This window comes from Entelurus aequoreus, linkage group LG17, assembly GCF_033978785.1.
Source record: "Entelurus aequoreus isolate RoL-2023_Sb linkage group LG17, RoL_Eaeq_v1.1, whole genome shotgun sequence".
Classification (NCBI taxonomy): Eukaryota; Metazoa; Chordata; class Actinopteri; order Syngnathiformes; family Syngnathidae; genus Entelurus; species Entelurus aequoreus.
Window position 1 is genome coordinate 22,558,794 of NC_084747.1, and position 26,492 is coordinate 22,585,285.

The 26,492-nt window shown below is 43.3% G+C and overlaps 1 protein-coding gene across 1 annotated transcript; it reads left to right on the forward strand.

Annotated features, from left to right (window-relative positions):
- On the forward strand, window positions 1–24,843 carry LOC133631787 (hamartin-like). Its single transcript, XM_062023949.1, has 21 exons — window positions 1–102; window positions 5,212–5,332; window positions 5,458–5,561; window positions 11,921–12,073; window positions 12,134–12,278; window positions 12,352–12,506; window positions 15,583–15,656; window positions 15,726–15,847; window positions 15,894–16,115; window positions 16,208–16,269; window positions 16,338–16,398; window positions 16,552–16,775; window positions 16,838–16,947; window positions 17,556–17,626; window positions 21,342–21,508; window positions 21,571–21,747; window positions 21,813–21,923; window positions 21,989–22,111; window positions 23,892–24,079; window positions 24,141–24,248; window positions 24,318–24,843. The coding sequence occupies exons 2-21, from the start codon at window positions 5,221–5,223 to the stop codon at window positions 24,799–24,801; spliced, it is 2,973 nt and encodes a 990-aa protein (XP_061879933.1). The 5' UTR covers window positions 1–102; window positions 5,212–5,220; the 3' UTR covers window positions 24,802–24,843.
- Window positions 24,844–26,492: the final 1,649 nt, after the last annotated feature.

Below are 26,492 nucleotides of genomic sequence, written 5' to 3' on the forward strand. Positions count from 1 at the left end.
TCGTGACGTTGATTGACAGGCGCAGGTGTCGCGTGGCTGTAGTAGGCGGGACTTCCGGTGACTCAACATGGCGGCGGCCGACCCGGATCAACACGTCTGAAGGTAAAAACTTGTCCGAGTCTTCAAACTCTTCTCGCGCCCGTTTTGGTCCGTCGTCTCGGTTGACACACGCCGGAAGTTAACGTCGTCCTACGAGCACGCTGGCCGCCGTCGAGCTAACTAAACGAAGATTAAAACCGGACAAGCTGTTAGCTTGTTAGCTCCGGGAAATGCTAGCTAAGCAGTGTGTGTGTTGTGCACGTGACCCCTAAAAACCTGTGACGTCACCCCCCCCCCCTCCTTCCTTCCCTATGTCAACTATCTCAGTGTTTTTCAACCACTGTGCCGCGGCACACCGTGAGATATTGCCCGGTGTGCCGTGGGAAACTTACGCAACTTCACCTAATTTATCCCAAAAATATTTTTTTGCAAATCGAATGCAGCTGAGCGGCCCCAAAAGGGACAAGAGGTAGGAAATGGATGGAATAATGATAATCTGCCAATAATGTGCCGTTGCTTAGTGTCTGTGCTGTGTAGAACTGGGCAGGGTAACCACGTAATACTCCATGTCAGTAGGTGGCAGCGTTGCTTTGTAAAAGTCGGAATGTGTCGGGTGAGACGAGGATGGTTTGTCGTGATCCCAATATGCAGAGCGCAGCGTGCAGTCGTGACGGTTTGATGAGGCGTCATGAAGCGTTTCGACACATTGCAAAACTGTATTGATACTGTGTCACTAAATACTGACATCTGCTGGACATTAAAAATCCCTACAGGCAACCTATGGACCGACTCAACTGACACTGACTTTATGACCTAGTATATACAATAATATAAACCAAGTATTTCATTTAGGATTATTTCATATCTTCATTTAAATAAAAAATATATTTTAATCTTTTTTAGATACAGTCAATAAAAAATGTGAACATGTATCATAACATGGAAATCTAAGAGAACGTGTTGTGAATGACGATGCTTGTGGACTGGGATTTTTTTTAATTTATTTTTTACATATTTTTATTTAAAAAAAAACAGTTTTTCCAACATATTCAATTTTAGACGATTTCTTTCATTGATTGATTGAAACTTTTATTAGTAGATTGCACAGTGCAGAACATATTCCCTACAATTGACCACTGAATGGTAACACCCCAATAAGTTTTTCAACTTGTTTAAGTCGGGGTCCACTTAAATTGATTCATGATACAGATATATACTATCATCATAATACAGTCATCACACAAGACAATCATCAGAGTATATACATTGAATTATTTACATTATTTACAATCCGGGGTGTGGGATTAGGTTTGGTTGGTATCAACACTTCAGTCATCTCTTCTTAGTTATTATTTGTCCGGCTGTAGAAAAGACCCGCTCACAGGGCACAGAGGAGGCGGGAGTGCGACACAGTTCGCGTATCGGTCACGTGACCGAAACAGCTCATGATCGGTCACGTGACTTTCTAAAAACGGTACGCGCACCGACACAGGGTTTTGCTCATGAGCAGGTAAAAAAGGTACGTAATGCTTAAACCCAAAATGAACAAAAGGGAAAGGAAAAGGCTATGCAAAACAAAAGTCAAACTGAACTGGCTACAGAGCAAACAGAGACGGAATGCTGGACGACAGCAAAAACTTACGTCGTCCACTAAAGTACATCCGTACGGGACGTGACAATCAACAATGTCCTCACCGTGTGGTTCCCCGGCGCCACAGTCCAGGATAAGCATGGACTGCGGCGCATGGTACGTGCTGCTTAGAAGGTGATTGGCTGCAAGCTCCCGTCCCTCCAGGACTTGTTCTCCTCCAGGACCAGGAGGCGTGTGGGTGGGATCACAGCTGACTCTTCTCACCCTGGACACAAACTATTCTCCCCTCTCCCCTCAGGCAGGAGACTACGCTCCATCCAGACCCACACCTCCCGCCACCTGAACAGTTTTTTCCCCTCGGCCATCAGGCAAATGAACAATAACTCCTAACAGCAGCTCCTTGAATTCCTTGAATCCCTTCTAAGTCTATCTGATAGCTCAGTTACAGCTCTTGTTATTACCAAATATGTGTTTTATGTTGCACCATTGCACCAAGAAAAATTCCTAGTTTGTGAACCCGTTCGCAAACAGTGGCAATAAAACTATTCTGATTCTGACGAAGAAGGATCGCAACAACGTAAATAGCCTTGCTCGCTAACACAAAGCAGGTGCGCGGAATAGCGCTCAAAGGAAGACATGAAGCTGCTACAGGAAAACACAGACAAAACAGGAAGGGCCACCAAAATAACAGCGCAAGACAAGAACTATAGCACTACACACAGGAAGACACCAACAAACTCAAAATAAGGCACGACGACCTGGTGGAGTTACATTTTTTAACGTTTTCTGCTGGTGGTGTGCCTAGGGTTGCAAATATTCAAAGTTGGAAACTTTCCATGGGAATTAACGGGAATAAACATTGAATGCAACATGCTAGATCTTGCAGCATGATTATTAGCTAAAACAACCTGATTTGATGCAAATTCAGTAGAATTTCAACCCTGCACTGTGCATTCCTCTATCACATGCACAGATAATTGCCAGCATGCTACACACTACAGCAGCGCTATTGAGGCCACACTAGTATTTGAGCCCAAGGACTGGTAAGTGTTGATGATATTACTGGGGTAAATATATTTGATGTATGGTATTTAAGTGTAATAGTGGTGTAATTGCTTGTTACTGTATGACTGTAGACTACTCCAGCAGACTTCCACTCAAGCTAGCTAGCTGTTCATGTACTTGTTCAATGATTTTGGGGCCAATATCTCTAGCTAGCTAGGTTTATGTACCACCACAGTCTCATAATGCACCCAAAATATTTCTCCGTTAGCCGCGATGCTAATTTTATCTATGTTAATTCCAATTCATTTATGCTAACAACGTTAGTGATCCGAATTGACATTTTTTGTGATGTGTAAAGTTCAACTAGTAAATGAAAAGGTGTAGTTTCCTCTGCCTTCTGTTCTGCTAGCCGTTCTGTTGTCATACAAAAATGTAGCTTATAGTTTGATTTAGCATGCTGATTGACTGTTCATTTATTCATCTGGCCTATTTTTATTCATGTGTCCATCAGTCAAATATTGTGAAAGACTACTCCAATTGTTTAGCTGACTATTTATATATCTGCGTGTGGCATTGCATTAATGTTTTACAAGAATCAATAAATACAAACAGAATAATGCCACGTATGATGTGTGGAGACATTTCACTCCAACAAAGGTAGGCGTAAAGGCGGTGTACATTTGCAAATACTGTGGCAAGAGCTACGTCACACAAAGATGCAGCAGCATATAGACAAGTGCCCAATAATATATCATTATTGGAATGCCCCATTCATTCCCATATATTCCCATTCATTCCCATATATTCCCCATTCATTCCCCATTAATTCCCATATATTCCCCATTCATTCCCCATTAATTCCCATATATTCCCCATTAATTCCCATTCATTCCCCATTCATTCCCATATATTCCCCATTCATTCCCATAAATTCCCATATATTCCCCATTAATTCCCATATATTCCCCATTCATTCCCATATATTCCCATTAATTCCCATATATTCCCCATTCATTCCCATATATTCCCATTCATTCCCATATATTCCCCATTAATTCCCATATATTCCCCATATATTCCCATTAATTCCCATATATTCCCCATTAATTCCCATATATTCCCATTAATTCCCCTAATTTCCCATTAATTCCCATATATTCCCCATTAATTCCCCATTAATTCCCATATATTCCCATTAATTCCCATATGTTCCCCATTAATTCCCATATATTCCCATTAATTCCCATATATTCCCCATTCATTCCCATATATTCCCCATTCATTCCCATATATTCCCCATTAATTCCCATATATTCCCCATTAATTCCCATATATTTCCCATATATTCCCCATTAATTCCCATATATTCCCCATTCATTCCCATATATTCCCCATTCATTCCCATATATTCCCATTAATTTCCCTAATTTCCCATTAATTCCCATATATTCCCCATTAATTCCCATATATTCCCCATTCATTCCCATATATTCCCATTAATTCCCATATATTCCACATTAATTCCTATATATTCCCCATTCATTCCCATATATTCCCATATATTCCCCATTAATTCCCATATATTCCCCATTCATTCCCATATATTCCCCATTCATTCCCATATATTCCCATACATTCCCATATATTCCCATATATTCCCCATTCATTCCCATACATTCCCCATTCATTCCCATATATTCCCCATTAATTCCCATATATTCCCATTCATTCCCATATATTCCCCATTAATTCCCATATATTCCCCATTCATTCCCATACATTCCCATATATTCCCCATTAATTCCCATATATTCCCATTCATTCCCATATATTCCCCATTCATTCCCATACATTCCCCATTAATTCCCAGATATTCCCATTCATTCCCATATATTCCCCATTAATTCCCATATATTCCCCATTAATTCCCATATATTTCCCATTCATTCCCATACATTCCCCATTAATTCCCATATATTCCCATTAATTCCCATATATTCCCATTAATTCCCATATATTCCCATATATTCCCATTAATTCCCATATATTCCCATTCATTCCCATGGACGGTGTCCAACTTTGAATAATCAAAAAATGGTCAATATTTCCAAACTTCCCGAGCTTAACTTCCCGTGGTAAATTTCCAGAAAGTTCCCGGAAATTTACCGGAAACCTTCCACCCCTTTGCGACCCTAGGTGTGCCTCCGTATTTTTTAATGACAAAAATGTGCCTTGCCTCAAAAAAGGTTGAAGAACACTGAACTAGCATTACTGCGAGTCAATGGCGGCATGTTTCCCTTTCACACAAAATACAGTCAAGTGTGAAAGTGTCATGCCCAAGTTTTGCTGTCGCGTTGTCACCATTCTTAGTGTGTGAAACTCAGAAATCCTAACCAAAGTATTACACCTGCAACCCTGTTTCTGTCGCCTTATAAAAGTCAAAAGTATCCTATTTCAGACGTGTGTGTGTGTGTGTGTGTGTGTGTGTGTGTGTGTGTGTGTGTGTGTGTGTGTGTGTGTGTGTGTGTGTGTGTGTGTGTGTGTGTGTGTGTGTGTGTGTGTGTGTGTGTGTACAGGTGTGCACAATGTCCAAGGAGCAGGTGCACAGTGTCAGCGAGCTCCTGCTCTCATTGGACAGTTCAGACCTGCAGGAGGCGGAGCAAGTCCGAGTAGCCATCGTCCATCAGTTGAATTCAGGTGAGGTCGTGACCTTAACCCACTTTCAACCTTGGTTTCCCCCCCGAAACCCAGGCGCCGGTGAGCGTGGGAACGTGTCAGCTGACAAGGCCGCGCACCAGCTGACCTGCGCCGTGTCTTTTCAGACAGAGGGGGCGCTGTCCTGTGCAGCCTGGTGGACTTCTACTTGAGCTCCTCGTCTTGTCAGGCAGTGCAGCTGCTGTCGTCTGTCAGGGAACATCTTCACAAGGTGTCGCACGCACACACGCACACCTTGGCGGCGAAACAGCGGCAAAATGGACACATTTTGCCGCTGTTTTTTTGCTTGCTCGTGCACGCCGTTTGTCTTTCTCCACCGACCTGGCAACACCCCTCCTTTCTGATTGGTCACCTTAAAATAATTATAAAATAAAAACAGGGGTATGAATTTGTTTGGGTGGTCTTCAGAAACACAAAATATATTACAGCGTGCAGGTAAAAAGGTGTCTAATGCTTCAACCAAAAACAAACAAAAGGTGAGTGCCCCTAAGAAAAGGCATTGAAGCTCTGCAGAACGAAAGTAAAACTGAACTGGCTACAAAGTCAACAAAAACAGAATGCTGGACGACAGCAAAGACTTACGGCGGAGCAAAGACAAAGTACATCCGAACATGACGTGACAATCAACAATGTCCCCACAAAGGAGGATAAAAACAACTGAAATATTCTTGATAGCTAAAACAAAGCAGATGCGGGGAATATCGCTCAAAGGAAGACATGAAACTGCTCCAGGAAAATACCAAAAAAAAAGAGAAAAAGCCACCAAAATAGGAGCGCAAGACAAGAAGTAAAACACTACACACAGGAAAACAGCAAAAAAGTCCAAATAAGTCAGGGTGTGATGTGACAGGTGGTGACAGTACACCTACTTTGAGACAAGAGCTATAGTGATGCATGCTTGGTTATGCTTTAAAGCAGGGGTGGGCAATTAATTTTTACCGGGGGCCGCGTGAGCAACCCGAGCACTGCTGGAGGGCCACATCGACAATATTTAAATTCAATTTTGCTCAATATTATTTTTGATATATACCGTAAGATAAATAATAATAATAATAATAGTAATACTTCAACATAGTGTGTGTAACAGCATTCCATGACTAATGTAAATAAATTAACATTAATAATAAATGACAGTAAAGTAAGCACACGTGTGACTGAGGAGTCATAGTGTAACTTTGTGTGGTGTTTGAGTTGTCCGACTTTTTGTGTGGCCATAAACGCACCAGTGGTTTAGTGCTATGTGTGTTGGTGACAGATGACAAGTTGCTTTTGGCCTGGTTTGTAAGGCAGAAAATGACTAGTTTTTCCAGATAGAATTGTTTTACTCATGTTTTTGGTGTGGTTATGGCCGAATATAAACAGTTTTGCTCAATAAAGTGATGGATATAATTCCTGTCCTCGAAGCATCTCGATAGACGTTACAATAATTGAACGGTGTTGACGAACACCGTTAGGGCCGCTTGTTGTCACTGTCACTCAGAGTTGCATTGCAAAATTACATAGAATAAATGTGTTTATTAGGGTCCGCATGTACTGTGGGAGTCCTTTGTACAGGGACAAAGGACACTATTGAAATTGTAAGGTTTATTATTATTATTATTATTATTATTATACCGGCCGCCTCTTCGAGCTGCAATTTGACCCACTTAACATGCTTCAAAACTCACCATATTTGACACACACATCAGGACCTGCGAAAATTGGCATCTAATTAAAAAAAAAAAACAACCCAAAACTCAAAATTGCGCTCTAGCGCCCCCTAGCAAAAAACAAAAACAAACTGCCTGTAACTCCCACTAGGAAGGTCGTAGAGACATGGAACAAAAACTTCTATGTAGGTCTGACTTAGACCTATATTTTATCATTTTACATCCTCGGGCAAAAACCAACAGGAAGTTGGCAAATCCCCCTTCAAGACAAAATTGTACTAAAAACACTAATTTTTGCCTCTTTGAGCTGTAATTTGACCCCCTTAAAATATTTCAAAACTCACCAAACTTTTCACACACATCAGGACTCGTGGAAATTGCGATCTAAAAGAAAAACCGAACCCCAAAACTCAAAATTGCGCTCTAGTGCAATTTTTGAATAAAACAGAGACAAAACTGCTCCTCAGAGGAAAACTCAAGACAAAACTGCTTGTAACTTCCGGTAGGAACGTCTTAGAGACATGAAACAAATACCTCTATGTAGGTCTCACATAGACCTACATTTCATAGATTGACATCCTTCAGCAAAAATCAACAGGAAGTTTGCAATCCCTCCTTCCGCTTCTTCTTCTACGGGGGCGGGTGCTCACCTTGGCGGTTGCTTACAGTAGAAGAAGAAGCGCTTCCTCTTCTATGGGGGCGGTTGCTTACCGTAGAAGAAGAAGCGCTTCCTCTTTTACGGGGAAAAAAGATGGCGGCTGTTTACCGTAGTTGCGAGACCTAAACTTTATGAAAATAAATATTAATATTAATCCATATATAAGGCGCACCGGGTTATTAGCCGCGCTGTCAGCTTTTGAGAAAATTTGTGGTTTTTAGGTGCGGCTTATAGTGCGGAAAATACGATAGATGCGGGAAATATCGCTCAAAGGAAGACATGAAACTGCTACAGGAAAATACCAAAAAAAAGAGAAAAAGCCACCAAAATAGGAGGGCAAGACAAGAAGTAAAACACTACACACAGGAAAACAGCAAAAAGGTCCAAATAAGTCAGGGTGTGATGTGACAGGTGGTGACAGTACACCTACTTTGAGACAAGAGCTACAGTGATGCATGCTTGGTTATGCTTTAAAGTCTTATCCAACAATTGCAACAACCACTTTTTACTGTCAACTGAGTTTCGTTTTTTTAATGATGTCTGCTGGTGGTGAGCCTCCGCATTTTCTCAACGCAAAAAAAATGTGCTTTGGCTCAAAAAAGGTTGAAAAACACTGGTGTGGATCGTCTGCTGATCCTGAGCCAGTGCAGGATGGAAATATATACAATATCTAATCATGTAAACCTTGACTTGTTAAAGCCCAAGTGCACTTCTCTCCTCAAGTGTGCATGAATGAAGGGTCTGAGTGAGCAAAGTTTGATTGGCAAATGTCATTTCAACTGCAAAATTCAATCAAATATATTTGCAATAAAATACAAATTGTTTTCACCTTAAAAAAAAACGACTTGAAGTATAGCTTTTTTTTTTCCACAAGTAGAAAAAAAAATTGCAAGTATGGAAACGTTTTTTTCCCAATTAAAAAAATATGATTGCAAGTAATAAAACCAATTTTCTTCAAGTTAAAACCTTTGTCAGTAATATTCCACCCTATGCAATCCACACACTTGCACTCTACAACCACAGGTGGGGCTGCTGAGTCAATTTAAGGCCCTCAAAGCTTCTGTTGTTTGCGCATGGTGCCCTCCGCCAAAAATAGCAAAGGAGAAGCTGTAAAATGTCAGAGGAGAGGGGAAACAAGGTCAACCTGTAAGTTAACACTTGTATTTTATTTACCATCATGCAATGTTACTTATTACTGTTTGTTGTCATGTCATTGTGGTGAGAAGACTCAGCAGCACCCCCTGTGGTTGTAGAGTGCAGGTGTGTGGATCAGGCAGGGTGGAATATTACTGGCAAAAGTTTTTACCTTCAGGAAGAAAAATGTATAATTGCAAATTGTGGTTTTAATTGAAGAAAATGTGTTTTTTTTACTGGCAAATCGTTTTTTAATTGAAGAAAATTGTTTTCATACTTGCAAATGTTTTTTTGAAATTAAATGACATTTTCTTTTACTGACAAATCTTTTTTTATTTGCAAAAAAATGTTTGTTTTTTACTTGCGAATTGTTTCTTTAATTGAAGAAAATAGTTGTTATACTTACAAATCGTTTTTTGATTGAAGAAAATAGTTTTTATACTTAAAAATTAGGGATGTCCGATAATGGCTTTTTGCCAATATCCGATATTGTCCAACTCTTTAATTACCGATACCGATATCAACCGATACCGATATCAACCGATATATGCAGTCGTGGAATTAACACATTATTATGCCTAATTTGGACAACCATGTATGGTGAAGATAAGATACTTTTTTAAAAAAATAATAAAATAAGATAACTAAATTAAAAACATTTTCTTGAATAAAAAATAAAGTAAAACAATATAAAAACAGTTACATAGAAACTAGTAATGAATGAAAATGAGTAAAATGAAGTGTTAAAGGTTAGTACTATTAGTGGAGCAGCAGCACGCACAATCATGTGTGCTTACGGACTGTATCCCTTGCAGACTGTATTGATATATATTGATATATTGTTAATATTAATAACTGTATCCCTTGCAGACTGTATTGATATATATTGATATATAATGTAGGAAGCAGAATATTGATAACAGAAAGAAATGGGGGGAGGGAGGTTTTTTGGGTTGGTGCACTAATTGTAAGTGTATCTTGTGTTTTTTATGTTGATTTAATAAAAAATAAATTTTTTTTTAAAAAAACGATACAGAATAAAAAAAACGATACCGATAATTTCCGATATTACATTTTAACGCATTTATCGGCCGATAATATCGGCGGGCCGATATTATCGGACATCCCTATTAAAAATCCATCCGTCTATTTTCTACCGCTTGTCCCTTACTGAGTGACGGGGGTGCAGGAGCCTATCCCAGCTGCAACTGTTGTTGTAATTGAAGAAAACAGTTTTTATTTTTTATTTTTTGGGAATAATTTTTTTAATTAAAGAAAGTTGTTTTTATACTTCAAATTAGATTTTTGTATTGAAGAAAATAGTTTTTATATTTGCAAATCGTTTTTGAATTGAAAAAAATGTTCAGTTTTTTACTGGGAACTGTTTTTTTAATTGAAGAAAATGTTTTTTATACTTTATACTTTTTTAATTGAAGAAATTAGTTGTTGTTTTTACTGACAAATCTTTACTTGCAAAAAATAGTTTTATTTACTTGCGAATGTTTTTTTTAATAGAAGAGAATAGTTTTTATACTTACAAATCCATCCGTCTATTTTCTACCGCTTGTCCCTTACGGGGTGCCGGGGGTGCTGGAGCCTATCCCAGCTGCACTCGGGCGTAAGTTGGGGTACACCTGTTTTTGTAATTGAATTTTTTTAAATTTATTTTTAACTTGTGAATTTTTTTTTTAATTGAAAGAAGTTGTTTTTTATTCTTGAAAATCGCGCCAATGTTCATCTACCTGGAGTTGACTTTATTTATTAATGTAGCAATATTTGTGATTGTTTGTGAGGGCACCAACGAGACTTCTGTCGGTGTGTTGTTGTTTTGGCTCGTTATCAAATAGAAGGTTGATTCATCACCCACTTGTTGGTGTTCAAAGTCTGCAATCCTTCACTGAATGATGGACTTTAGTCCAGGCTGGAACCAATTATTCATATCCACATTGTTTCTTATGCTGCGCCATACAAACTCTGCCATTTACCAACCCTGTTCACTAGAAGACAGCCTTTCTTTTAATGGTGGTAACATCATGGTAGACTGGACGTGTTCACTACTTTGTTGTGGGACTAAACTTAGTCACTCTGAGGACTAAACTTAGTCACTCTGAGGACTAAACTTAGTCACTCTCAGGACTAAACTTAGTCACTCTGAGGACTAAACTTAGTCACTCTCAGGACTAAACTTAGTCACTCTCAGGACTAAACTTAGTCACTCTCAGGACTAAACTTAGTCACACTGAGGACTAAACTTAGTCACACTGAGGACTAAACTTAGTCACTCTCAGGACTAAACTTAGTCACACTGAGGACTAAACTTAGTCACTCTCAGGACTAAACTTAGTCACTCTGAGGACTAAACTTAGTCACTCTGAGGACTAAACTTAGTCACACTGAGGACTAAACTTAGTCACTCTCAGGACTAAACTTAGTCACACTGAGGACTAAACTTAGTCACTCTCAGGACTAAACTTAGTCACTCTGAGGACTAAACTTAGTCACTCTCAGGACTAAACTTAGTCACTCTGAGGACTAAACTTAGTCACTCTCAGGACTAAACTTAGTCACTCTCGGGACTAAACTTAGTCACACTGAGGACTAAACTTAGTCACACTGAGGACTAAATTTAGTCACACTGAGGACTAAATTTAGTCACTCTCAGGACTAAACTTAGTCACTCTCAGGACTAAACTTAGTCACTCTCAGGACTAAACTTAGTCACTCTGAGGACTAAACTTAGTCACTCTGAGGACTAAACTTAGTCACTCTCAGGACTAAACTTAGTCACTCTGAGGACTAAACTTAGTCACTCTCAGGACTAAACTTAGTCACTCTCAGGACTAAACTTAGTTACTCTGAGGACTAAACTTAGTCACTCTGAGGACTAAACTTAGTCACTCTGAGGACTAAACTTAGTCACACTGAGGACTAAACTTAGTCACTCTCAGGACTAAACTTAGTCACACTGAGGACTAAACTTAGTCACACTGAGGACTAAACTTAGTCACTCTCAGGACTAAACTTAGTCACTCTCAGGACTAAACTTAATCACTCTGAGGACTAAGTGCGGCGATTGTAACGTGTGTGTGTGTGTGTGTGTGTGTGTGTGTGTGTGTGTGTGTTCCTCAGCCCCTGCTGGACAAACTCAATGAAGTAGTTTCCCGGCCAGCGAGTCGCTTGGCGGCGGTCACCCTGCTGGGTCACATGATCAGCCAGCAGCCGCCATGGGTTCATCACGTCAGTCGCTCGCCGCTGCTGACGTCTCTGCTGCGCTGCCTCAAGGTGATGGCGAGACATGGCGGCGTGGAGGGCGTGACCAAAGTTGTGTGTTTGTGTGGTCAGAGTGACGGCGAGGTGCTGGTGGTGGTCCCTGGAGTCCTGGTGCTGGTCACACTATTACCCATGATCCCTCAGGCCGCCAAGCAACACATCTACGACTTCTTTGACGTCTTCGGACGCTTGGCTTCCTGGAGCCTCAAGAACCCTGGTGACACACACACACACACACACCAAAGTCAGGTTCAGGTCAAGATTCTGATTGGTCATCGCTCTCTGCACAGGCCACGCCCATTTCAGACACCTGGTCCACCTGCACGCTGGCGTCTACTTGCTGTTCCACCGACTGTATGGAATGTTCCCCTGCAACTTCATCTCCTACCTGAGACTCCACTACAGCATGAAGGAAAACCTGGACACTTTCCACCAGGTGGTCAAGGTCAGTATGGACCATTGTAGACCTGCTGGGACTACTGTAGAACAACTGGGATTATTGTAGAAAACACCTGGGACCATTGTAGACCTGCTGGGACTACTGTAGAACAACTGGGATTATTGTAGAAAACACCTGGGACCATTGTAGACCTGCTGGGACTACTGTAGAACAACTGGGACTATTGTAGACCACCTGGGACCATTGTAGACCTGCTGGGACTACTGAAGAACAACTGGGACTATTGTAGACCACCTGGGACCATTGTAGACCTGCTGGGACTACTGTAGAACAACTGGGACTATTGTAGACCACCTGGAACCATTGTATACCTGCTGGGGCTATTGTAGAACAACTGAGACTATTGTAGACCACCTTCGAACCATAGTATACCTGCTGGGTCTATTGTAGAACAACTGAGACTATTGTAGACCACCTGGAACCATTGTATACCTGCTGGGGCTATTGTAGAACAACTGAGACTATTGTAGACCACCTGGAACCATTGTATACCTGCTGGGGCTATTGTAGAACAACTGGGACCATTGTTGAACAACTGGGACCATTGTTGTAGAACAACTAGGACTATTGTAGACCACCTGGAACCATTGTATACCTGCTGGGGCTATTGTAGAACAACTGAGACTATTGTAGACCACCTGGAACCATTGTATACCTGCTGGGGCTATTGTACAACAACTGGGACCATTGTTGTAGAACAACTAGGACTATTGTTGTAGAACAACTGGGACTATTGTAGTACACCTGGAATCATTGTATACCTGCTGGGGCTATTGTAGAACAACTGGGACCATTGTTGTAGACCTGCTGGGACCATTGTTGTAGGACAACTGGGACTATTGTAGTCAACTGGGACTATTGTATACCACCTGGAACCATTGTATACCTGCTGGGGCTATTGTAGACAACTGGGACTATTGTAGACCACCTGGAACCATTGTAGACCTGCTGGGACCATTGTTGTAGAACAACTGGGACTATTGTTGTAGACCTGCTGGGACCATTGTTGTAGGACAACTGGGACCATTGTTGTAGGACAACTGGGACCATTGTTGTAGACCTGCTGGGACCATTGTTGTAGGACAACTGGGACTATTGTTGTAGACCTGCTGGGACCATTGTTGTAGACCTGCTGCTACCATTGTTGTAGAACAACTGGGACTATTGTTGTAGACCTGCTGGGACCATTGTTGTAGAACAACTGGGACTATTGTTGTAGGCCTGCTGGGACCATTGTTGTAGACCTGCTGGGACCATTGTTGTAGAACAACTGGGACTATTGTTGTAGGCCTGCTGGGACCATTATTGTAGGACAACTGGGACTATTGTTGTAGGACAACTGGGACTATTGTTGTAGGCCTGCTGGGACCATTGTTGTAGACCTGCTGGGACCATTGTTGTAGACCTGCTGGTACCATTGTTGTAGAACAACTGGGACTATTGTTGTAGACCTGCTGGGACCATTGTTGTAGGACAACTGGGACTATTGTTGTAGACCTGCTGTGACCATTGTTGTAGGACAACTGGGACTATTGTTGTAGACCTGCTGGGACCATTATTGTAGGACAACTGGGACTATTGTTGTAGGACAACTGGGACTATTGTTGTAGGCCTGCTGGGACCATTGTTGTAGACCTGCTGGGACCATTGTTGTAGACCTGCTGGTACCATTGTTGTAGAACAACTGGGACTATTGTTGTAGACCTGCTGGGACCATTGTTGTAGGACAACTGGGACTATTGTTGTAGACCTGCTGGGACCATTGTTGTAGGACAACTGGGACTATTGTTGTAGACCTGCATTATTTGTACAAGTATGCATGAAAACACTTCTAGAGACATCGCACACGGGACAATTTAGTAAGTAAGAATTGTTTTAGTTGTATTGTAAAACTTACAAACGTTGCTTGGAGTGACGACAGAAGAATCTATACCAGTAGAAACGCTATGGACGGCCGGTTGAAAGGACTAATCAGAAAAGAACCGCAGCCACACAGCTCTAACAATACCACACCATTGCCTGTCTTTTTTAAACTACCCTCAATTCTAGACTAGCTACTATTTTCACAGGTTTTAAACCCTGCGGCTTATAAAACGGAGCCGCTAATTTATGGATTTTTCTTTTCGCTAATGCCCAAAATGTTTGGTGTTCAAAAGTTTGCCCTAAACCCAAGCAGAGGACTGAAAAGGAGTGTTATTGCTTGTGCTATGGCGCCATCTTTTGGACGAGTTCGCTCACTGCAGGTCTTGCGGGTTGAAAACATACTCCGTGTTTTGGTGCCGTAAACCCGGAAATAATCATCCATAGCATTTCTACTCGTATGGATTCTTCATTCATCAACGTTTGTAGGTTTTACAATATAACTAAAACAATTCTTGCTTACTATAGCGTCCCATGTGTGATGTCTGGAGGAGTGTTTTCATGCATGTTTGTACCTGCTATCGTAATGTAATAGCATTAGCTAATATGCTAACACGTTTACGAGTGTCAGTGTTTAGTATTATTAACTTACAACGGCATTATTTTTGTATTGTTGACAAATTTGTCAGTAAATTCACCAAATTGTCACTGAGAAGTTATTGAGTCGGTTTAGCTGATTGGAGAGCTAGCTTGCGCAGCTAGTGGGTCCATGACCATGACTTCTGTTTTGTTTGCTCAGCCGTTTTACTGCCGTGTTACAGACACAACTAAGGTATGTAAATAAACATTTACACAATATTTCTGTGTAAATAACTCATTTCACAATGTCTATATCTGAGGCTTATATATGGAAATGTTTTTAGTTTTTTCTTCTACATTTTAGTGGGTGTGGCTTATATACTGGTGCGCTCTTTAGTCCAGAAAAGACGGTATTTGCATAGAGAAAAATCCTTAAATTAGTTGCACCATTTTATAAGGCGCAAGGTTCAAAGCGTAGGAAAAAAGTAGCAGCTCATAGTCCAGAATGTACGGCTCGTGCCTATTCCTAAACAACTTCTGCACCAGAAAGGACCGGTAGAGTCCTGAGTGGACCAGCTCGATGGCGGTCCCGGTCGTGAACTTGGCCTTTCTTTTGTGTCAGCCCATGTTGGAGCAGGTCAGAGTTCATCCGGAGTTGGTCAGCGGGACCCAAGACTTGGAACTGGAGCCGTCCAGGTGAGTCCCCCAGCGCCGATGTCATACACGCAGGCTTTTATTTTGAAAGACTCCTTTGCTGACTGTCAGGTGGAGGCGCTATGAGGTCCACGACATCCTCATGGAGTGTTCCCGTGTGTCCCTGGACCCCCTGGAGTCCTCTTGTGACTCCTCCCCCCTCCCTCACCAGGACGTCGGCCACAGCCACGTCGGCGAGTCCCTGTGACCTTTGCCCTCCGATTGCTGTCACGTGACCAGCTGGTCTCTTAACGTCCTCCCAATGTGTCACAGGAAGTCCAGTCAGCGTGTCCTCGCCAGACCACCTGCAGGTGTGCACACCTGTCCACTCCATGCGTCTCAGCGTCCTGGATGATGATGTCACCTGGAGCCCCTCTTCGGAGTGTGGCTTGTCGACGCCCCCTCCTGAGGCGGTCACTGTAAGCCCCGCCCACCCCTGGAGTCGAGCCGACTCGGTGTCAGGTGAGACACACGTGCGAGTTGACACACACACACACACTCACACACACACACACACACACACACTCACACACTCTTTCCATGTGTGTGTCCAGGTACCAAATGTCGGTCAACAGATGAGACTCAAGATGGCGGCCGCCCCCCCGAGGACAAGCAGGTGTGACCAAAGTTCTTGTATTTTATTTTGAAGGCGCAGGAAGCCGAGCCTCTGTTACCCTCCCACAGGTCAAGCAGCATCCAATCAGGAAGGGGGAGGATCCCGACCGCAACGATGTCACCACTGAAGGTGAGCTCATCTTTCAGACTCCGCCCCTGAGGTCTGCTCCCTTCATGGCGTCACCAAGCTCCACCCCTTTTGCCATGGGTTCTCCATCAGACGCACGCAGCCCCTCCCGCCCCTCCTCGCCTTGTCCCTGATTGGTTGTTGTTTCGTCTCCAGACAGACCACGCCCACCTTCCTCCTCCCTCCTCACCTCCACACCCGCCCCTCCCGCCTCAGACATCCCTCCTCCACCCTGCTCTGTCTCGCTGTGCCTCACCCCGCCTCACCCCTCCAACGCCACCCACAGCTCGGAGGAGGGAGGCCCCGCCCCCTCGTACGACTTCCTGTTTGAGCTCGCGCTTCCCCGAGCCGCCATGTTGTTTCTGAAGAGGAAGGCGCAGGTAAAGTGTCCGGGTTGATCCGTGTGACTTTATTTGCTGCAGTGTGCTGCTCGCACCTGTAGGAGGCGCAGGAGAAGACGGCACAGGTGGAGCAGACCTCCACCTCTCCTCTCGACTTGTTGGACCAGCTCATCACCCATGGCCACCACACACATGCTAGCATTAGCAACAGGTGAGGCTGTTAGCGTACTAGCATTAGCAACAGGTGAGGCTGTTAGCGTACTAGCGTTAGCAACAGGTGAGGCTGTTGGTGTACTAGCATTAGCAGCAGATGAGGCTGTTAGCGTACTAGCGTTAGCAGTAGCAGGTGAGGCTGTTAGTGTACTAGCATTAGCAGCAGGTGAGGCTGTAAGGGTACTAGCATTAGCAACAGGTGAGGCTGTAAGGGTACTAGCATTAGCAACAGGTGAGGCTGTAAGGGTACTAGCATTAGCAGCAGGTGAGGCTGTAAGGGTACTAGCATTAGCAACAGGTGAGGCTGTAAGGGTACTAGCATTAGCAACATGTGAGGCTGTAAGGGTACTAGCATTAGCAACATGTGAGGCTGTAAGGGTACTAGCATTAGCAACATGTGAGGCTGTAAGGGTACTAGCATTAGCAACAGGTGAGGCTGTAAGGGTACTAGCATTAGCAACATGTGAGGCTGTAAGGGTACTAGCATTAGCAACATGTGAGGCTGTAAGGGTACTAGCATTAGCAACATGTGAGGCTGTAAGGGTACTAGCATTAGCAGCAGTCAGATAAATAGACAAAATCCAATATTTGATTGTTTTTGTGCAGGTTTCCTGCGTGCAGCAAGTGGTTGGATGGCAGTCACTGTGGAGGTAAACACCTGAGCATGAATAACAGAGGTACTACAAAGTAATACGTGTGTACTAACACTGAGCATGAATAACAGAGGTACTACAAAGTAATACGTGTGTACTGACAATGAGCATGAATAACAAAGGTACTACAAAGTAATACGTGTGTACTGACACTGAGCATGAATAACAGAGGTACTACAAAGTAATACGTGTGTACTGACACTGAGCATGAATAACAGAGGTACTACAAAGTAATACGTGTGTACTGACACTGAGCATGAATAACAGAGGTACTACAAAGTAATACGTGTGTACTGACAATTAGCATGAATAACAGAGGTACTACAAAGTAATACGTGTGTACTGACAATTAGCATGAATAACAGAGGTACTACAAAGTAATACGTGTGTACTGACAATGAGCATGAATAACAGAGGTACTACAAAGTAATACGTGTGTACTGACAATGAGCATGAATAACAAAGGTACTACAAAGTAATACGTGTGTACTGACAATTAGCATGAATAACAAAGGTACTACAAAGTAATACGTGTGTACTGACAATGAGCATGAATAACAGAGGTACTACAAAGTAATATGTGTGTACTGACAATGAGCATGAATAACAAAGGTACTACAAAGTAATACGTGTGTACTGACAATTAGCATGAATAACAAAGGTACTACAAAGTAATACGTGTGTACTGACAATGAGCATGAATAACAGAGGTACTACAAAGTAATACGTGTGTACTGACAATGAGCATGAATAACAGAGGTACTACAAAGTAATACGTGTGTACTGACACTGAGCATGAATAACAGAGGTACTACAAAGTAATACGTGTGTACTGACAATTAGCATGAATAACAGAGGTACTACAAAGTAATACGTGTGTACTGACAATTAGCATGAATAACAGAGGTACTACAAAGTAATACGTGTGTACTGACAATGAGCATGAATAACAGAGGTACTACAAAGTAATACGTGTGTACTGACAATGAGCATGAATAACAAAGGTACTACAAAGTAATACGTGTGTACTGACAATTAGCATGAATAACAAAGGTACTACAAAGTAATACGTGTGTACTGACAATGAGCATGAATAACAGAGGTACTACAAAGTAATATGTGTGTACTGACAATGAGCATGAATAACAAAGGTACTACAAAGTAATACGTGTGTACTGACAATTAGCATGAATAACAAAGGTACTACAAAGTAATACGTGTGTACTGACAATGAGCATGAATAACAGAGGTACTACAAAGTAATACGTGTGTACTGACAATGAGCATGAATAACAGAGGTACTACAAAGTAATACGCGTGTACTGACAATGAGCATGAATAACAGAGGTACTACAAAGTAATACGTGTGTACTGACACTGAGCATGAATAACAGAGGTACTACAAAGTAATACGTGTGTACTGACAATGAGCATGAATAACAGAGGTACTACAAAGTAATACGTGTGTACTGACACTGAGCATGATTAACAGAGGTACTACAAAGTAATACGTGTGTACTGACAATGAGCATGAATAACAGAGGTACTACAAAGTAATACGTGTGTACTAACACTGAGCATGAATAACAGAGGTACTACAAAGTAATACGTGTGTACTGACACTGAGCATGAATAACAGAGGTACTACAAAGTAATACGTGTGTACTGACACTGAGCATGAATAACAGAGGTACTACAAAGTAATACGTGTGTACTGACAATGGACCTAGTCATAAAAGTAAACCCCCAGTGTGCATTTATAGGCTTCCATTTTACAACCCCCATTATAGTTACGAAACAATGTTGAGATGTGTGTTATAATGTATTAAGTAGATCAATAATCCAAATATATTTCATTTGATAACACATACATGACTTTATATTTAGTAAATTGCACTAACTTTTGTAGTCATGTGTGGCTTGTACAATATCATGTATATTTTATTATACAACCCTATGCAGGATGTATACAATGAATACAGCCATAAGCACGGAGTATACAACCACAAACAGGAAGTATGACAATACATACAACCACGACTAGGAAGTGTAAAGGTACAACAACAAACAGGAAGCATAAAGATACAACAACAAACAGGAAGTATAAAGATACAACAACAAACAGGAAGTGTAAAGGTACAACAACAAACAGGAAGTGTAAAGATACAACAACAAACAGGAAGTATAAAGATACAAAAATAACAAACAGGAGGTATAAATATATAACAACAGGAAGTATAAAGATACAACAACAAACAGGAAGTGTAAAGATACAACAACAAACAGAAAGTGTAAAGGTACAACAACAAACAGGAAGTGTAAAGATACAACAACAAACAGGAAGTGTAAAGATACAACAACAAACAGGAAGTATAAAGATACAAAAATAACAAACAGGAGGTATAAATATATAACAACAGGAAGTATAAAGATACAACAACAAACAGGAAGTGTAAAGATACAACAACAAACAGAAAGTGTAAAGATACAACAACAAACAGGAAGTATAAAGATACAACAAGAAACAGGAAGTGTAAAGATACAACAACAAACAGGAAGTGTAAAGATACAACAACAAACAGGAAGTATAAAGATACAACAACAAACAGGAAGTATAAAGATACAACAACAAACAGGAAGTATAAAGATGCAACAATAACAAACAGGAGGTATAAATATATAACAACAGGAAGTATAAAGATACAACAACAAACAGGAAGTGTAAATATACAACAACAAACAGAAAGTGTAAAGATACAACAACAAACAGGAAGTATAAAGATACAACAAGAAACAGGAAGTATAAAGATACAACAACAACAAACAGGAGGTATAGATATATAACAACAGGAAGTATAAAGATACTACAACAAACAGGAAGTGTAAAGATACAACAACAAACAGGAAGTGTAAAGATACAACAACAAACAGGAAGTGTAAAGATACAACAACAAACAGGAAGTGTAAAGATACAACAACAAACAGGAAGTATAAAGATACAACAACAAACAGGAAGTATAAAGATACAACAACAACAAACAGGAGGTATAAATATATAACAACAGGAAGTATAAAGATACAACAACAAACAATAGGTATAAAGATACAACAACAACAAACAGGAAGTATAAAAAACAACAACCAGTGATGACACTTCATCTTCAGGTGAATCCCAGTAGCATGCACACGCACACACACACACACACACACACACAGTGACAGTGTGGAGATTGTCTTATACTAATCTACAAGGTTAATCAGAGGTCGCTATGACATCACAAGCACTTGCAGAATCAGTAGTGCGTGGTGGCACCACCTGCTGGTCAAAGACAGCATCAGCAGTGCGTGGTGGCACCACCTGCTGGTCAAAGACAGCATCAGCAGTGCGTGGTGGCACCACCTGCTGGTCAAAGACAGCATCAGCAGTGCGTGGTGGCACCACCTGCCTGTCAAAGACAGCATCAGCAGTGCGTAGTGGCACCACCTGCTGGTCAAAGACAGCATCAGCAGTGCGTGGTGGCACCACCTGCTGGTCAAAGACAAAATCAGCAGTGTGTGGTGGCACCACCTGCCTGTCAAAGACAGAATCAGCAGTGCGTGGTGGCACCACCTGCCTGTCAAAGACAGCATCAGCAGTGCGTGGTGGCACCACCTGCCTGTCAAAGACAGCATCAGCAGTGCATGGTGGCACCACCTGCTGGTCAAAGACAGCATCATCAGTGTCATGTGTTTCTGTCAGTCTCTGACCAGGGGGAGGAGCTTCAGGCCACCAGGGGTCAGTTGCTGCTGGTCCACACTCAGCTGCAGTACGAGCGTTTCAAGCGCCAGCAGCACGCCATCAGGAACCGCCGCCTACTCCGCAGAGTCATCAGCGCCGCCGCGCTGGAGGAGCAAAGTGTCGCCATGGTAACAAAAGCGCCTCACCTGTACACGCCGTCTGCGCCGCCTGACGCTTTGCCGCCTTGCAGCAAGCGCAGCTGGCCATCCAGGACCAGGAGATCCGGTCTCTGAGGTCCAGTCTGGACCAGGAGCAGCGGCGCTACGCTCAACTGCGGCAGGACGCGCTGGGCCAACAGCTGCGCACGCACGTGCAACATCTGGAGCAGCAGCAGAAGGAACAAGAACAAGAACACCTGAGACTGCGTGTAAGCCCCGCCCACAGGACACAAACACCTGACTATGCTGACTGCCCTCTGATTGGCTGTTTCAGAGCCAGCTGCAGGAGTGTCAGAGCAGACTCAGGGATTTGGAGGAGGAGCTTCAGAGAGCCAATCACAAGGCTTGCAATGCAGAGCATCGGCTGAGCCAGCTGTCACTCAAGGTGAGGAAGGCCCTCATTGGCTGAGAGCGCTGTCAGTCAAAGCCTGACCAGATGTTTTTGTGCAGCTCAGCGGCAGTGACAAGTTACACCAGCAGATGTTCTTGCAGAACCAACAACTGCTTCTGCTCCGAGAAACCAACAAGACTCTGATGGAGCAGCTGGAGGCTCCGCATCAACGCAGCTTCACTGTGAGAACACACACAACACACATGGAACACACACAACACACATGGAACACACACAACACACATGGAACACACACAACACACAGGGAACACACATGGAACACACACAACACACAGGGAACACACACAACACACATGGAACACACACAACACAGGGAACACACACAACACACATGGAACACACACAACACACATGGAACACACAACACACATGGAACACACACAACACACATGGAACACACACAACACACATGGAACACACACAACACACATGGAACACACACAACACACATGGAACACACAACACACATGGAACACACACAACACACATGGAACACACACAACACACATGGAACACACACAACACACATGGAACACACACAACACACAGGGAACACACATGGAACACACACAACACACAGGGAACACACACAACACACATGGAACACACACAACACAGGGAACACACACAACACACATGGAACACACACAACACACATGGAACACACAACACACATGGAACACACACAACACACAGGGAACACACACAACACACATGGAACACACACAACACAGGGAACACACACAACACACATGGAACACACACAACACACAGGGAACACACACAACACACAGGGAACACACACAACACACATGGAACACACACAACACACAGGGAACACACACAACACACATGGAACACACACAACACACAGGGAACACACACAACACACATGGAACACACACAACACACAGGGAACACACACAACACACAGGGAACACACACAACACACATGGAACACACATGACATACATAGAACACACACGACATACATAGAACACACACAACACACATGGAACACACATGACATACATAGAACACACACGACATACATGGAACACACATAACATACATAGAACACATGGAACACACACAACACACATGGAACACACACGACATACATGGAACACACACGACATACATGGAACACACACGACATACATGGAACACACACGACATACATGGAACACACACAACACACATGGAACACACATGACATACATAGAACACACACGACATACATGGAACACACACGACATACATGGAACACACACGACATACATAGAACACATGGAACACACACAACACACATGGAACACACATGACATACATAGAACACACACGACATACATAGAACACACATGACATACATGGAACACACACGACATACATAGAACACATGGAACACACACAACACACATGGAACACACATGACATACATAGAACACACACGACATACATAGAACACACATGACATACATGGAACACACACGACATACATAGAACACACATGACATACATGGAAAACACATGACATACATAGAACACACACGACATACATAGAACACATGGAACATACCACATAGAACACATGGAACCTACCACATAGGACACATGGAACATACATGGTACATACCACATAGAACACATGGAACCTAACACATGGAACATACCACGTAGAACACATGGAACCTACCACATAGGACACATGGAACATACTTAAAACACATGGAACATACCACGTAGAACACATGGACCCTACCACATAGGACACATGGAACATACCACGTAGAACACATGGAACCTACCACATAGGACACATGGAACATACATGGTACATACCACGTAGAACACATGGAACATAGGTAGAACCAGGGGCACACAGTCCCTGGAGAAGGTGCATACTCCCAGTGTTAAAAGATTGTTGTGTTTGTCTTTCAGGAGACATCACTGCTGCAAGGCATTCTGGGTAGAGAATACCAGAGCCTGAAGGAGGCGGAGCTGCAGCAGCGACAGAAGTTAGAGGCGGCCAATCACAGAGCAGCAGATCTAGAGAACCAGCTGGCCAAGAAGGAGCAGCTCATCGCCGATCAAAAGAAACTCCTGGATGACACCAAGAGGCGGAGCAGGTGGGTGTGGCGTCAGTCAGGCTCCGCCCCTCTGAGCGCTAATGACTAGTTTGTGTGCCAGAGAGGAGCTGGTGGCGTGCGAGGGTCGCGGTGGCGCCCTGAGGAGGATCGTGCAGACGCTGCAGAGTGAGATGCTTGAGCTGTACAGTCAGCTGGACGCTCTCAGCAGGTGGTAGTCCACCACGCACTCATCCACCAATCACAAGCCAGCATTCATAGTCTCTTCTAACCCCTGCAGGCCAGACCATGGCACGCCCGCCATCCCCACTACTCAGGGCCACCACAAGCCCCGCCCTTCCTCCAGTGTGGAGGTTGTGAACGGCGTGGTGACACGCCTCGCCACGTCGCCTAGGCTCCTCCCCCCTGTGTCCACCTCCCCCTGCTCTCTGTCCCCCATCCAATCACCGCTGGCTGTGGGTTCCTTCCTGGAGCAGAGGGCGTGGCAGTGCTTCAGACCGCCCCCTCCCAGCCAGGAAGAGGAGGAGGAGGAGGACGAGGCGGAGCAGGAAATAGAGGAGCTCCAATCAGGAAGTCCGCTCTTGGGTCAGGAGGCGGAGGCCATCCTCCTGGCAGGAAGTCCCCCGACGCAGGGCAGCATGTTGCCGCCGCATGAAAGTGAAGCTCCGCCTCCCAGCGAGGGCGCAGACTTGTCGCTCGCCGTCCGCCAGAGACGACGTGAGCTGAGCATCATGGACTACGACGAGATGGCGCCCGAGTTGTGACTTCCTGTCTGCAAGTGTCAAATAAACTTTTATTTTGCTGCACGCTCTTCTTTTCCTCTGTCACTCACCTGGTGGTCACATGGGGTTAAAGGTCGCCAATTTGACCTCCAGGTTTGTGTTACCATGACGATGAAAGTAGAACATATTTCATCTTCAGACTAAAGCAACATGACTCACCTCACTAAGCAACATGACTCACCTCACTAAGCAACATGACTCACCTCACTAAGCAACATGACTCACCTCACTAAGCAACATGACTCACCTCACTAAGACTCACCTCACTAAGCAACATGACTCACCTCACTAAGACTCACCTCACTAAGCAACATGACTCACCTCACTAAGCAACATGACTCACCTCACTAAGCAACATGACTCACCTCACTAAGACTCACCTCACTAAGCAACATGACTCACCTCACTAAGCAACATGACTCACCTCACTAAGCAACATGACTCACCTCACTAAGCAACATGACTCACCTCACTAAGACTCACCTCACTAAGCAACATGACTCACCTCACTAAGCAACATGACTCACCTCACTAAGCAACATGACTCACCTCACTAAGACTCACCTCACTAAGCAACATGACTCACCTCACTAAGCAACATGACTCACCTCACTAAGCAACATGACTCACCTCACTAAGACTCACCTCACTAAGCAACATGACTCACCTCACTAAGACTCACCTCACTAAGCAACATGACTCACCTCACTAAGCAACATGACTCACCTCACTAAGCAACATGACTCACCTCACTAAGCAACATGACTCACCTCACTAAGCAACATGACTCACCTCACTAAGCAACATGACTCACCTCACAAGCAACATGACTCACCTCACTAAGCAACATGACTCACCTCACTAAGCAACATGACTCACCTCACTAAGACTCACCTCACTAAGCAACATGACTCACCTCACTAAGACTCACCTCACTAAGCAACATGACTCACCTCACTAAGCAACATGACTCACCTCACTAAGCAACATGACTCACCTCACTAAGCAACATGACTCACCTCACAAGCAACATGACTCACCTCACTAAGCAACATGACTCACCTCACTAAGCAACATGACTCACCTCACTAAGCAACATGACTCACCTCACTAAGCAACATGACTCACCTCACTAAGACTCACCTCACTAAGCAACATGACTCACCTCACTAAGCAACATGACTCACCTCACTAAGCAACATGACTCACCTCACTAAGCAACATGACTCACCTCACTAAGACTCACCTCACTAAGCAACATGACTCACCTCACTAAGACTAACCTCACTAAGCAACATGACTCACCTCACTAAGCAACATGACTCACCTCACTAAGACTCACCTCACTAAGCAACATGACTCACCTCACTAAGCAACATGACTCACCTCACTAAGCAACATGACTCACCTCACTAAGACTCACCTCACTAAGCAACATGACTCACCTCACTAAGACTCACCTCACTAAGCAACATGACTCACCTCACTAAGACTCACCTCACTAAGCAACATGACTCATCTCACTAAGACTCACCTCACTAAGCAACATGACTCACCTCACTAAGCAACATGACTCACCTCACTAAGCAACATGACTCACCTCACTAAGCAACATGACTCACCTCACTAAGCAACATGACTCACCTCACTAAGCAACATGACTCACCTTACTA